This window comes from Ictalurus furcatus, chromosome 10 (genome assembly GCF_023375685.1).
Source record: "Ictalurus furcatus strain D&B chromosome 10, Billie_1.0, whole genome shotgun sequence".
Classification (NCBI taxonomy): Eukaryota; Metazoa; Chordata; class Actinopteri; order Siluriformes; family Ictaluridae; genus Ictalurus; species Ictalurus furcatus.
Window position 1 is genome coordinate 24818154 of NC_071264.1, and position 15354 is coordinate 24833507.

The window sequence follows — 15354 nt, forward strand, 5'->3', positions numbered from 1 at the left end:
TGGCCTCAGCAGGGTATGTGGAGAGAATCTTCTCCAGGATGGCAAATTAACCAGTGCTCTGTGGTGCTCATGAGGAATGAGCTCCTGATCTCACTCAACATCGACCTGCCCTGTACCGACTTTCAGTCATTTTGAAGGACAAGTCGTTGCTTAATGCAGCAAGGAATGTTTAAAAAGTACTCATGGAAGAGCAAGTAGTAAAGAAAGAAAATTATTCCTGGCTCCAGAAGGAGACTGAGTGACTTAAACACAAGAGAGACACAGAGAAATACATACATTTATTTATTTATTTATTTATTTATTACATGTTTTTCCCTTAAATACAGTTAGATATCTTTCTGTGGGATTGTCAAATTCTTTATGTTGATTTCTTGTTTATATTTTTCCTTGTAGCAAATGACATATGAAGGGTGAAAAATGCGAAGTTAAAGTCAAGCTGAACAAAAAGTGAGGAAGCCTAATAAATTCAACAGTCCAACAGTACAGATCTGATAAAAATGTTCTTAGAGAGTATAAACTGGGTTGGCACTGGACAGGAAACCCAGGGGGCAGTGTTTATCACCTGTATAACCAGTCCCTGTCACTGCTTGGGCTGGTTGTCTAACCTGTTTGTAGGCCAAGGTGATGACGATGACCCTGACCAATGCACATAAGTTTTATCCTTTGAAATTCTATTTCGTATTGCAGGTGGACATTATAGTTGCAGTTTAATTTTCGTTTATATGTATTTAATTTATTTTGTTTATTTGTGTCATGGATGTGTTGGAACGAGCTCTGGACTGCACTTTTTATCTTCTGTTTGTCTTTCATTGCCATTGTTTCTGTCTTTGTGTGCCACCAGGTCTATAGTTATAGTTTTGTGTTTTGTTTGTTGTTTCATTAAATCTAATCTGCTCATGCATCTGTCTCCGTCTCTCCATCGTGACAGAACACAAGACCTTAAAATGGATGGAGCAAATTTTTTCGCCACCCAAGAGAATCCCGGAGTCCATTAAGTGGAAACCAGAGGAGAGGGAGTCTTGGATCAGGGCCACATAAGATACATCCATTTTCTCTACCGCTTTTAATACACAGGTATGTGGGGAGCCTGAAGCCCATCTCAGGGGATGCGGGCACAAGGTGGGGAACACTCTGGATGGGGTTCAACCCAGCGCAGGACACAACTGTACACACATTCACACACTATGGACAATTTGGAAATGTCAATCAGCCTACAACGCATGTCTTTGGACTGGAGGAGGAAACTCCCCTCAGGTAGCCCCTTTTTAAAATTATAATGTTCTCTTGCAGGGTGTTGAAACGCTGACTAAACATCTAGTGAAAAGACAGAAACAATTGATCTTTTAACAAGTGGTAAGATGGCTTCAAAATCAAGTGGCAAGTCTTCCGTATCGCACAAGATATCAGCATCATCAGCAAGCTCAACTGCTCATGCCAGGGCTAAAGCTGAAACTGCCAAATTAAAAGTGTCATATGCCAAGCTAACCTGAAGATTGAAAGAATGAGAACAGAAACGGAGTTAGACATACTGAAGCTACAACAAGAAGCTGATGCAGCTGTAGTGGAAGCTCACGCATTAGAAAATGTTGAGTCAATGCAGGTTTTAGATGAAACAGGAAAGTCTGTAACAGAGAACGTCAAGTTTGATCGTACCAGTGAATTTGTTCAATCTCAAATAGACTTGCAGAATCGTTCTCTCTCTCCATACTTACCTGCTATGGATTCCTAGTAGCTCCACACCCACCTGTGGAGGACGTCTTGCAACCCGACAACACTCCTATATCTCCAGTAAGGGATAACATTAAGTACTCATCTACACCAAAGTTATCTAGTCTCTTAAAAGTCAAGGCTAAGAAGGAAGGCAGTATAACAGGCCCCACCATGAACGTAAATGCTCAGCCATATGTACCCCAATATATTCCTCCAGCAAGCACACCACTTGTTGCCGAACCACTGGCACAGTATTTAACAAGACAAGAGATCGTCATTTCAGGACTGTACAGATTTGATGACAAGCCCGAGAATTACAGCGCATGGTACTCCTCATTTACAGGTGCAGCTGAAGGAGTTCAGCTCACAGCAACCCAAGAATTGGACCTCATGACTAAATGGCTGGGGAAAGAATCTAGTGAACACGTGAAACGCATATGCTCTGTGCATGTCAATAATCCCAATCTAGCCTTACACAAAGCTTGGGAAAGACTACAAGAGTGTTACGCAGCCCCTGAAATTATTGAGAAGGTACTGTCCCAATGACTGGACAGTTTTCCCAGGATTTCAGCCAAGGTTCACGTCAAATTAAGGGAACTGGGAGATTTACTAACGGAGCTGGAAAGTGCTGAAGAAGATTGTTATCTCATTGGCCTGTCATATCTGGACACCTCAGGTAGAATTGGTCCAATCGTGGACAAACTTCCATATGGTCTTCATGAAAAGTGGGTTTCTGTCGGCTCATGTTACAAAGAAGAAAATGGTGGTCGCTTCCCTCCCTTTGACTATTTTTGCAAGTTTGTATGCTCAAAGGCAAAGAAGCGGAACGATCCTAGCTTTATGCATCAACACAACACCACAACTCCTACAAAACCAGTCAATCCATTTCAAACAATTATAACCTCAACAAACCCATCTCAGTGCATAAAATGGACGTTCCCAACTAATGATGACCCTAGTAAGAACTGTCCACTTCACAACAAACCCCATCCCCTTAAAAAATGCAGAATGTTCAGAAACAAACTCCTCCATGAAACGTCAGGAAAAAGAGCTGAAGGTTTTCAGATCGAGCCACTGGACGGCAAAGTTGTCATCTGCCTCCCTCCACTCCTAGAGTGTCATGAGATCTTCAACAACCGGTCAGAGATACCTACGCCAAGCACAGTGCTACACCAGCCTCATCTCCATCACATCACCAAGCACACCCCAGAACTGGATCCAGAAGCAGAAATACTCCTGCTGCTAGGAAGAGATGTCCTAAGGGCACAAAAGGTTAGGCAGCAGGTCAGTGGACCACATAATGACCCCTTTGCACAACGTCTAGACATAGTTTGGGTAGTGATTGGAGAAGTGTGCCTAGGTAATGTGCACAAACGAACTGTCAGCACATTCAAGACCAATGTGTTGGAAGGTGGTCGCATTCTATTTTTCAGCTCTGCACAAGCTTCATACGTGTCAAGGAGACACAACAAAGCTTTAACAGGAACGGCAAAGCAGATGAGAAGACATTGGGACAGTCAGTGTTCACCCGAACTGAGCATGATAACAAACCCGCCCCATCTGTTGAGGACATGCTCTTCTTAAAAATAATGGACAAAAAGGTCTATAGAGACAATGCAAACAGTTGGGTTGCCCCACTGCCATTCAAGGAACCACATCAGGCTTTGCCAAACAATAAAGAACAGGCAATCAAGAGGTTCAAGTCCTTGCAGAGGACCCTAAGAAGGAAACCTGAGATGCAGCAGCAGTATGTGGATTTCGTTGAGAAGATTTTCTCTAACGGACATGCTGAGTTAGTACTGCCACTGAGAGATCACAAGGAGAGCTGGTATCTCCCAAAATTCGGGGTCTACCACCCGCAAAAGCCAAATCAGATCAGGGTGGTCTTTGACTCAAGCGTCCAGTGCGCTGGCATATCTCTCAAAGATGTGCTCCTTACAAGCCCTGATCTAAATACCACACTCGTTGGTGTTCTGCTTTGCTTCCGAAAAGAGAAGGTTGCAATCATGGCAGACATCCAGCAGATGTTTCATTGTTTCTTGGTATGTGAAGACCACCGCAATGTCCTCTGTTTTTTATGGCACAAGGACAATGACATAAATAAAGATGTAATCGAATACAGGATGAAAGTCCATGTTTTTGGTAATAGTCCAACTCCTGCTGTGGCAATATATGGACTGCGAAGAGCCATTAGAGAAGGTGCACAGGAGCATGGTGCTGATACAGTCAAATTTGTAGAACGGCACTTCTATGTTGATGATGGCTTGATATCCATTCCAACTGAAGCTGAGACAATTAGCCTGCTTCAAAGAACGCAGGCCTCACTTGCTGAGTCAAATCTCCGCCTACGCAAGTAAGTAAATAATGCAACTGTCAGGCAGTCATGGAGGCCTTCCCCCCTGAAGATTGTGCCTCAGTAATCAAGAACCTAGATCTCAGCAGAGAGACCACACCCACACAACGGAGCTTGGGTCTCCTCTGGGAGATCAAGGCAGACACATTTACCTACTCAGTACCAGTCACAAATAAACCATTCACACGGCGTTGAGTTCTCTCCACCGTGAACAATGTTTTTGATCCCCTGGGCCTATTGGCGCCCGTCACCATTCAAGGAAGAGCCCTTCTCAGGGAGCTCACCTCCGAACAATCTGACTGGGACACACCCCTTCCAGAAGACAAGTTAAACAGATGGGAGGCTTGGAGAGATTCACTTCAAGACTTAAAGCAACTTTCCGTTCCATGTAGGTACACAGAAACTTCACTCACTGGAGCAGTTCACACAGAACTGTACATTTTTTCAGACGCATCAACCAAAGCCATCGGTGTGGTGGAGTATCTGAAAGTAATCAACAGTGATGGTAAAGCTGAAGTAGGATTTGTCATGGCAAAGGCAAAGTTAACGCCTCAGTCAGAGCCTACAGTCCCAAGGCTTGAACTGTGTGCAGCTGTCTTGGCTGTAGAGATGGCAGATCTTATCCATGATGAGCTAGACCTAAAATTGGATTCCACCAATTTCTACACAGACAACAAAGTAGTGCTTGGTTACATTTGTAATGAGTCCAGACGATTCTATGTGTACGTTCACAATAGAATTCAAGGTATTCGTCTGTCGTCAAAGCCCGAACAATGGCACTATGTACATACAGAAGAAAACCCAGCAGACCATGCGTCAAGATCTTTACCTGCATCACGTCTGGCACTGACCTCATGGTTCACAGGGCCCTCCTTCCTGTATGAGTCACATGCAGAAAAAACACAAAAAAGCTTTCAAACTCATTGAACCTGAGAAGGACCAAGAAATACGGCCCCAAGTTCAGACTTGTGCTACATCCTTGGAAGAATCAGTACTTTCAATCATCCGCTTCAAGCGTTTCTTTACCTTCACCTCCTTAGTGAGAGGAGTAGGATTCCTCATCCACATTGCCAAGTCCTACAAACACTTGAGCCAAAACGGCAAATGTAAGGGATGGCACAAATATAACCTACCACGTACTCCAGATGAAACGACCCAAGCAAAGAATATTATTCTTAAAGCAACTCAAAGGGCAGCCTTTGCCAAAGACCTTACAACTCTTCGGATGAATGATGCAGTGCACAAAAACAGTCCGCTGCAGAAACTCAGTCCAATCCTGGAGAATGAACTTATCTGCATTGGAGGATGACTGAAGCACTCTCATCTTCCAGCTGCTGAGAAGTATCCAATAATCCTACCCAAAGATAGCCACATCTCACTACTGCTTACACGCCATCACCATGAGCAAGTGAAACACCAAGGCTGTCACCTAACTGAAGGAGCGATCAGAGCAGTACGATTGTGGATCTTAGGAGGCAAAGCACTGATCAATTCAGTCATTCACAAAGGTGTAACCTGCTGCAAATTACACAGGAAGCTGGAAGAACAATGCATGGCAGACCTGCCACCTGAGCGCCTCAACGCCTGCCCTCCGTTTACATACGTTGGACTTGATGTGTTTGGTCCCTGGTTTATCACTACCAGACGCACCAGAGGGGGACAAGCAGAGAGCAAACGTTGGGCCATCATATTCAGTTGCATGAGCTTGTGAGCTGTGCATATTGAGGTCATAGAGTCCATGGACACATCCAGCTGCATAAACGCCATCAGACGCTTCTTTGCATTCCGGGGTCCTGCAAAACAGTTGAGATCTGATTGTGGCACCAACTTCATTGGAGCATGCAAAGAGCTTGGAATGGACAAAACTATCCAAAAATACCTCAGTGTGCAAGGATGCATCTAGGAATTCAACCCACCATATGCCAATCACATGGGAGGCTCGTGGGAATGTATGGTCAGCATCGCCAGGAGAATCCTTGATGCAATGCTTCTAAAGCAAAACATTCACTCAACCCACATCAATGTGTTGTGCACATTGATGGCAGAGGTCACTTCCATTATAAATGCACGACCGCTTGTGTCTGTGTCTTCAGACCAAGAAAACCCTTTCATTCTCTCACCGTCAATGCTCCTTACACAGAAAACAGGAGTTCCTCTTCCACCTGGAAACTTTATGGACAAGGACCTGTACACAAAGCAATGGAGACAAGTTCAGGCTCCTGCAAACCAGTTCTGGTCGTGCTGGAGCCACGAATACCTACCTACATTGCAACACTGACAGAAATGGACGGAATCTCACAGAAAACTTCAAGTCGGAGATCTAGTTCTTCTCGGGGACAAGCAAACCGCCCGCAACTGCTGGCCAATGGCCAGAATCACAGGCACATTCCCTGGAAAGGATGGACATGTCAGGAAAGTAGAATTAAAAACAGCCAACCAAGGCAATGTAAAAACCTTCCCAAGGCCAATAGCAGAAGTTGTTCTACTTCTACCCAAGGACTGAGCTAAAGACTGATGTTACAGACTCCTATAAGTTAGTAGTGACCTTACCTAGGTCAGGCAGAAAGTGTGTTGCCTTAAGCCATCACATTTATTTTCTTGAATTTTAAGTTTTTGATAATAATCTAGTTAATTATAAAAGTTAATAATTGCTTTACAGTTTACAAAATAATTTGTTAAAATCGTTTCATCCGTTTGTGTCACATGATGACGTCACTTCCTGTTTTGTTACTTCCTGGTTGGTATGTAAAAGAACGAAGCAAACAAGGCAAGCAGAGCTGAAAACTATCCAAGCCAATCCGCTAAGAAAGTTCATAGAAGCATTGTCGTAAGTTTATGTATCTAAGAGTGGACATGTTGAATATCAGTTATTGATGATGATTCTGTCTAAAGAGGAGAAAATATAATGTTTAATACGTTCATGTAAATCCAACTATTTTCAAGCATGTAGGCTACAAGCTAACCTTTACTGTGAAGCTATGCTAATCGTGATGCTAATTGTTATGCTAACTTTTTTTAGACAGCAATTTATGTGAATTTAAATAATAGTTTACACTGCAAGTATGCTGTAACTAATGACAGAGACTGATTATATTTGTGTTGGTTTATTTCAGTTTTCACCACTCAATGTCTTTGAAGCAGAATGAACAGTAAAAGACTCAACCTTACTACATCACTGTCTTCATTGGCTATGGTTTAACTAGATGTTTAGTCAGCGTTTCAACTCCCTGCACGGGAACATTATAAAAATTAAGATCAGCTTGACTTTTTACCTCACATTAAATTGTGTTACTTTATTCTTATTTTCACCCCTCATACCCCCATCATGTTGATTCTACTGGGGATCCATTTCTGTTCTCACCGCCTGTCTCAGTACTTGTTGTCTCCTTGGATCAAAGAGGACACCAGATTCTCCTTCAGCTCATCATACTCGGACTGGAGGATGACGTGAGCCTCCCACTCTCGCTCACACTCCTAAAACACACACATGAGGGAAAAGAAGTTCAAACTCGAGTGCTTAATGTTAACATATGCAATGGGTAACTTCTGGTTACTAATAAAATCTAGCAACTTGAAAATACTATTTTAATTTTGGTTAAATGGATCTCATCACACAGCAGAAACATGAAAAGTCCTCATATTATTTCTAAAGGAAATGCTTAATGCAAGACTTTTCTCACTTACATTCATTTGATCAGCAGACCATCTGTAAGTCTCATGGTGCAGGTTCTCCATTTCCCACACTCTTAATCGCAGTCTCTCCACCTGGTCTATCAGGTCAGACTTCTCCATCACCAGCTGAGCAATGGTCTCTACTGCCTTCTGGGGTTTCTGTTCATCTTCAGACTGGGAGACCTAAAAAAGTACAACAATTATGGCTTAATGGCTTTATTTACTTCTACACACACACATTCAGACACTTTTAGAAACCGACTCATTACTCATGAGAATAGTTTAAAATGTATTGGGGGAAAAGGACAAAATGTCCTCAAAATGTGCGCAAACAAGTATATACACACACACACATGCACACATGCGTGCACACAAACAAAAATACAATAACAGTCAGGGTTTCATGAGAAGGAAAGTTTACCTTCAGTAACTGCTCCTTGTCCATCAGATTCTCCTTCATCTCATCGTACTCGGACTGGAGGATGACGTAAGCCTCCCGCTCTCGTTCACACTCCTAAAACACACATGAGGCAAAAGATATTAAAACTCGAGTGCTTAATGTTAACATATGCAATGGGCCACTTCTGGTAATTAATAAAATCTAGCAAGTTGAAAATTCAATTTCCCCAAAGTGTGACTGTAAACACACACGCACACACGTATGCCTAAAACACAGCCATGATGCAAAAGATGTTCAAACTCGAGTGCTTAATGTTAACATATGCAATGGGCCACTTCTGGTAATTAATAAAATCTAGCAACTTGAAAATACTATTTAAATTTTGGTTCATTTAAACTCATCACGTACCAGAAACATGAAAAAGTCCTCATATTTCTAAAAGAGATGCTTAATGCAAGGTTTTTCTCACTTACGTTCATTTGATCAGCAGACCATCTGTAAGTCTCATGGAGCAGGTTCTCCATTTCCCACACTCTTAATCGCAGTCTCTCCACCTCGTTTATCAGGTCAGACTTCTCCACCACAAGCTGAGCAATGGTCTCCACTGCATTCTGGGATTTCTTCTCATCTTCAGACTGGGAGACCTAAAAAAGGACAACAATTAAAGCTTATTAGCTTTATTTACTTCTACACACACATTCAGATGCTTTTAGAAACTGACTCATTATTCATGAAACACACACAGCTTACAATAACAGTCATAGTTTCATGAAAAGGAAGGTTTACCTTCAGTAATTCATCCTTGTCCATCAGAGTATTCTTCGTTAGTTCATCACACTCCCTTTGCGTCACAATTAGCAGGTTCTGCATATTCTGCACTCTTCCTTGCAGTGTCTCCACCTGGTCTTTCAGGTCAGACTTCTCCACCTCCAGCTGAGCAATGGTCTCCACCGCCTTCTGATGTTTCTCCTCATCTTCAGCCAGGGAGACCTAAAAGTACAATTAAAATTTATAAACTTCTACACACACTTTGACACTTTAAAAAAAATGTGGGTAAACAAGCACGTGCACACACACACACAGATTCATAATAGCAGTTGTAGTTCCATGAGAAGAAAAGTTTACCTTCAGTAACTCCATTATGTGTATCACACCCTTCTTCATCTCATCCTCCTCCATATGAAAGTCCTAAAACACACAGATTGGGCAAATGTTCAAACTTGAATGCTTAACATTCACATCTGCAATGGGCCACTTCTGTTAATTAAAAAAATCTAGCAACTTGAAAATACTATTTTATTTGTGGTTCATTTAAACTCATCATGCAGCAGAAACATGAAAAAGTCCTCATATTTATAAAGGAGATGCATAATGCAAGGTTTTTCTCGCTTACGTTCATTAGCTTATCACACTCCCATTCAGTCGCATGGAGCAGGTTCTCCATGTTCTGCACTCTTCCTTGCAGTGTCTCCACCTGGTCTTTCAGGTCAGAATTCTCCACCTCCAGCTGAGCAATGGTCTCCACGGTCTTCTGATGTTTCTTCTCATCTTCAGCCAGGGAGACCTAAAAAAGTACAACAATTATGGCTTAATGGCTTTATTTACTTCTACACACACATTCAGACACTTTTAGAAACCGACTCATTACTCGTGAGAATAGTTTAAAATGTATTGGGGGAAAAGGACAAAATGTCCCCAAAATGTGAAGAAACAAGTATATACACACACACACACACACACACACACACACACACATGCACACACAAACAAAAATACAATAACAGTCAGGGTTTCATGAGAAGGAAAGTTTACTTTCAGTAACTGCTTCTTGTCCATCAGATTCTCCTTCATCTCATCGTACTCGGACTGGAGGATGAAGTGAGCCTCCCGCTCTCGCTCACACTCCTAAAACACACACGAGGAAAAAGATATTCAAACTCGAGTGCTTAATGTTAACATATGCAATGGGCCACTTCTCTTAATGAATAAAATCTAGCAACTTAAAAATTAAATTTCCCCAAAATGTGATGCACGCACGCACATACGCTCACATGCCTAAAACACAGCCATGGTGTAAAAGAGGTTAAATATTGACAACTTAATGATCACATCTGCAAGTTGGCCCAACATCATTCTTATTATACCATGATGATAACAATAATAATAAACCTGATAATAATTAATAATAAACCTCATTATATAACACATTATATAACTATTACCCTAATAGGTTCATATCTGAGCTCGTGATAGAGATGAGATTTTAGCCTACCATCTAATCTAAGCTCGCCATCATCACTGCATCAAACTCCAGTGTGCAGATATTTCCTATTCTCAATCATTCCCATCATATGGTGCTCATATTATTACATTTTGAAAAGTACTTTTTAATCAGAGGCTTATCTCACGTACATTGCGTGCCTCACAGAGCAGTTCCTCCAGCTCCTTCACTCTGTCCTCCAGCTTAGTACTGGACACCACAAGCTTCTGAATCTTCTCCTCAGCCCATCTCACAGCACCCTGAAATACACCGTACAAATATTGTTGGCTTTAGATGATTGTAGCATTCCTGAGCACTAGCATTTAGTCCAAACATCATGTTTAGTTGCAGCTCTCTGATCCATCTAAAGGGCCATACATCCTACAGTACAATGTCTGACACAGAATCCTTATATTCATCAGACTTCTGATCAAATTTTAATGCATGATTTTCTTGATAAAAACAGCAATTAATGAACACCAGGTCTGGATTGCTGTCCTTAGCTTAGTGCTGAAGTACAAACTTAATTTCCTCATCCATAAGTAGCAAACACTTCAAACCAGATATTAATTTTAAAATGTTCATATAATGGAAAACTAGATTTTTGGATTTTCCCACAACCAAAGTTAGTTGCAGAACAAACCTACCGTGACCTGGTCCTGAGGAACCTCTATGGGTTGGACCAGAGCTGGTTCCATGGCCTGGTCACACACTGGGTCTAAATTAAAAAATAAAAAACCAGCAGACATCAGTATCAACTATTATTTATGGTTTGAATTCCAGACCAGCAATATTTTCCACCTCTGGTCCTGGTGGAGCTCTACAGCACAAGTTTTCCACCTTTCTCACTGGCCTCTGGAATAAATACACTTTATTGATGTTCAGTATGTACATGTCTAATGTGGGCTAAGGCTAAGAACACACTGACAGATTTTATTACACATTCATGAAGCTAAACTCCTCCATGAACCCGGACAGAAAGAGAGAGTGCCTTCACCCCTCAGTGCATCTTTCAAGCAGCCAAAACAGGACTAGAGCCTGGGTGACATTTGGGTGACAATGGGTGACATTTCCATCCCCAGAACATTATATGTATAAAAATGCATAAAAATTAACTCTAAAATATATTTTATCTTTAAGCAAAGTGTCCTGCACATTAAGCTAACTACAAATTTAAAATTTCTAATTAAAAACATTAATAAAAACTACCTAGAACACAAATTATGGCCCCACACTCAATCTCTATATTTTACCATGAAATATAATGATTAAAATCCTTCAGAAATCTTTTATTTTAATTTTGCATTGTTGTGTGACTTTATATCCAATCTATGCTTTGAAATGTTATTTTTTTTTCATGAGAAATCCATAATATTTTAGATAAAATACACATTTTAGTCATGTTCCCAGGTTTTCACTCAGTCCTGTAACCCGAACACATTCCATCCTCTGAAAAATTTGGAACATTCCACAAGACACATTTTCAACAGGAAGTTACATCATCTGGCTCTTCTGAAGACAATGGGAAGACCAAAAGTAAGTCCTCTCATTTTCTTTTCTGTATATTTGATGATATTGCAACTATGTCTGAGAAAGTAAATCTCAACATACTGTCCTGTTACCTAAATGATTTGTTAATTTAAAAAATACTCATTTTTGGTAAATCAGTAGAATTTGCTCAGTATCCTCATGCTATTAGCATGTATGCCATGTGGCTATATTTCATGTATTTGCTAATTTGATGCTAAAAACTCAGTCCTGTTACTCATATAAACCATAACAGGACTGAGTAGCAGTAACAGAAATGAGTAGAATCCTCTGGTGTATTGATTTATTAGTGTGATTATTAGTTTATGTAATATAATTTACTTGATTTTTAAGTTTTACAGTTACCGTTACTTAAGTTGTAAATGTATCAGTTTTATATGAATTCCATTGCTTACAGGGAGCCAATCCACCACCAAGTGCTGCAGAAAAGCAGTGACTCTATTGTACCTGATGCGATGCAGACCCAGAGAGGAGACAGAAATATTTAGAGAAGGAATGTGAAAAATACAGAAAGGACCTCGAGTCAGGCAGGAAGAAACTAATCAATGACCTCAGTCAGAGAGAAAAGTGCAGACATCGCAAAAAATGGATAGAGAATTACCATAGGATCCGGGACAGGAAAGAAGCCCTCCAACACCTTGTCACCCCGCCATACAGCCCCCAGTTATCACCAGAGCAAGCTGTGCATCCACAGCCAAGCACTTCCAGGTCTACTTTATTAAATGGATCATGTGCCAAAGACAATGTGCTAGAGGGGTTCGGTTTAATGAAAATTGGCATGATTACATTACACTATGAATTTAGCCATCAGGTCATAGAGGGTAATTTATCAACATAACAGTACATTTTCCTGACTACTGCAGTGTGTAATTTATTGTGATGCATGTGTTTTTAGGCAATATAATCAAGGGCAGAGAAGAAGCTGAAAAAAATGAAAGAACTAAAGGTTCTGTTGAAAAAAGAAACCAAAAAAAGCACAAAAGTACAAGAAAAAACTCCAGCACATTAAAAATAGGCACAAAAGTAAATAAACAGTTGAGACAGCTTCCAAGTGTGGCCGCTCAGAAGTCCCTTTTGTTTCATGAAGCTCTGGTGGAGGGCATCCGAAACAAATACAAAAATGCAGAGGGGGAGAGGGAAAAGCAAATCATTTCAAAAGTGATAACAGGAAAAGTACAGAATGCAACGCTTTGCTCAAAATTCATCGGGCTTTTCAATTAAAAGATGCAAAAATGAGAAGAATATAAAGGTGAACTACACCTACCAAAGGAAGCAGAACAACAGGGTTGCAGATGGTCTGATACGCAGAGTGAGGGTTTTTACTCAATGGATGACGTGAGTCGCATCAGAACTGGGAAGAGGCAATCAGAAGAATAACGAAAAGCAAAAACGGCTCCTTTTGGATACCATGAAAAATTTGCACAGGAAGTTTTTGGCTGAAGAACAAAGCTCTATCTCTTACTCACTCTTCTGTAAGCTCAGACCTTTTTGGATTGTTCATCGGACCCGGAGTGATCGGGACACGTGTATGTGCAGGATGCTTGAGAATCTGGGTTTTCTTGTGCAAAAACTACACTACTTCAAAGTAATCAGTACAACAATCTGGATGACCTTTTGAAAGAGATATCATGTGACACAGAAAATATGAAGTGTATGTATGGAGAATGTTCGGAGTGCAAGGACCGTTCTTGCCCAGTCTCTACAGAGTACAATCCAGAGAATAAAATGTCTTATATTCAGTGGGTAGTTGTGGATAAGCAGCATGACCCCACTGGCAAAACCTCTAAAATCACAATTAAAAAAAAGAGTTCCAGACCACTCTAGAAGAATTGCTGGAACAGCTAAACCTGCTGCTGCACAGGTTTAAGAGACACACTTTTAACATCAACAATCAGTTTATCCACTACAGGGCATTGAGACAAAGCTTAAAAGCACATGAATGCTTAATTCATGTTGACTTTTCTGAAAACTACCTCTGCAAGTACAGCACAGAAATACAGTCAGTCCACTCTGGAGCATCACATCAGCAGGCAACACTGCACACGGGTGTGCTTTATGTGCATGCAACCCCTCAACTGATGTGCTTCTGCACAGTGTCACCCTCAAGAAAAAAGGGCCCACCAGCAATCTGGCAGCACTTGTCACCAGTGCTTGATTATGTGCAGAGTGCACATCCGGAGGTGTCCACTATCCATTTTTATAGCGATGGCCCTTGCACACTCAGTACAAACAACAAGGTAATTTTTTCTTGTGTTGTACTGAGCTGCTCAGGCGAGGATTCACTGCAGGGACGTGGAACTTTTTTGAGGCGAGCCACGGGAAAGGTGCCCCGGGATGGTGTGGGAGGGGCCCTGAAGAGGAGGGCTGACAGTCTAGTCAGCCAAGGAAGAGACATTCCTGATGCTGAAGACCTGTTTGCTGTGTTGCAAGAGACAGACACAAAAATCAAGTTGTTTATTGTCAGCGAGGAAGCAGTTGATAAAGCAGTTTCAGAGATGCCCAATGATGAGCCACCAGTTCCGTCCATTATGAGGATCCATTAGGTAGTGTCCCTAGCCCATGGAGAACTGACATACAGGGACGTCAGCTGCTTGTGCACAACAACACAAAATCTGAACTGTGGGTGCTTTAATGCAAAGCATTTCAAGTTCAGTAACCAACAGACAGCTCCCATGGCTCCCATAGTGACAGACGTTGTTGGTAATGTCTTGAAGTTGTTGGCAAATGGCGTGTGCTGAAGTACGATGGTGATCTGTACCCTGGTGTCATCACAGATACAAGTGAAACACATGTTGAGGTCCGTTGTATGCAAAAGATTGGGGTCAACAGGTTTGTCTGGCCAGCCCGCAAAGATATTCTTTGGTACTTGTTTGAGGACATTGTGTGTATCATCACACTACCGAGGCCAGTCACAGGTCGTCACATGGAAAGTGAGAGAGAAGTCTAGGCCAAACTAGAGAAGGCTTTTTAGAAAGGGTCAGGCAAGTTTGTTTTCATGTATTGAGTGCAATTCTAGCTAAAACACTGTTGGACGTAGTTTCTGCAACTGAACATTTTTTGTTTTGTAGATGAAGATGGAGAGAACCCAGAAGCCTAGGGCGCATGGCACATATCTTCAGAAATCAGTCTTTCACACACACAAGCTATGCACACTCATGGGGACGGACACACACACACACACACACACACACACACACACACACACACACACAGTGTCTGGATACACATTCCTGTTGCTCAGATTTCATTCCTATTACGCAATGTTCATTTCTGTTATTAAATAGTTTTTCTCTAAAAAATAAAGTTAAACCACTGCTTTTCTCAATTGTGTTATGTCCATCATTTATCCAATATCTTAATTAATTACATGATATATAAAATGATAAAGTTGAGGTTTGGCTCTCCTTTAAA

At 41.4% G+C, this 15354-nt stretch overlaps 1 protein-coding gene across 2 annotated transcripts in view; it reads right to left on the bottom strand.

The window, feature by feature from the left end:
* Positions 1-271: 271 nt before the first annotated feature.
* The window catches only part of LOC128614129 (putative protein tag-278), a 16645-nt gene continuing 1562 nt past the window's right edge, over positions 272-15354 (bottom strand). The window contains exons 2-12 of one of the 2 annotated variants that reach the window (XR_008386998.1): positions 11043-11113; positions 10548-10655; positions 9948-10040; positions 9529-9699; positions 9261-9323; positions 8922-9125; positions 8609-8779; positions 8157-8249; positions 7748-7918; positions 5943-7537; positions 272-5856 (exon numbers count right to left, since the gene is read on the bottom strand). Coding sequence is in view for 1 of the 2 variants with exons in the window: in XM_053635432.1 (XP_053491407.1) it covers positions 7433-7537; positions 7748-7918; positions 8157-8249; positions 8609-8779; positions 8922-9125; positions 9261-9323; positions 9529-9699; positions 9948-10040; positions 10548-10655; positions 11043-11113 (1250 nt within the window). In the remaining variant the exon portion in view is untranslated. Of the gene's footprint in view, positions 7538-7747; positions 7919-8156; positions 8250-8608; positions 8780-8921; positions 9126-9260; positions 9324-9528; positions 9700-9947; positions 10041-10547; positions 10656-11042; positions 11114-15354 lie in introns of both variants that reach the window. The other variant, XM_053635432.1, reaches the window with a different exon arrangement.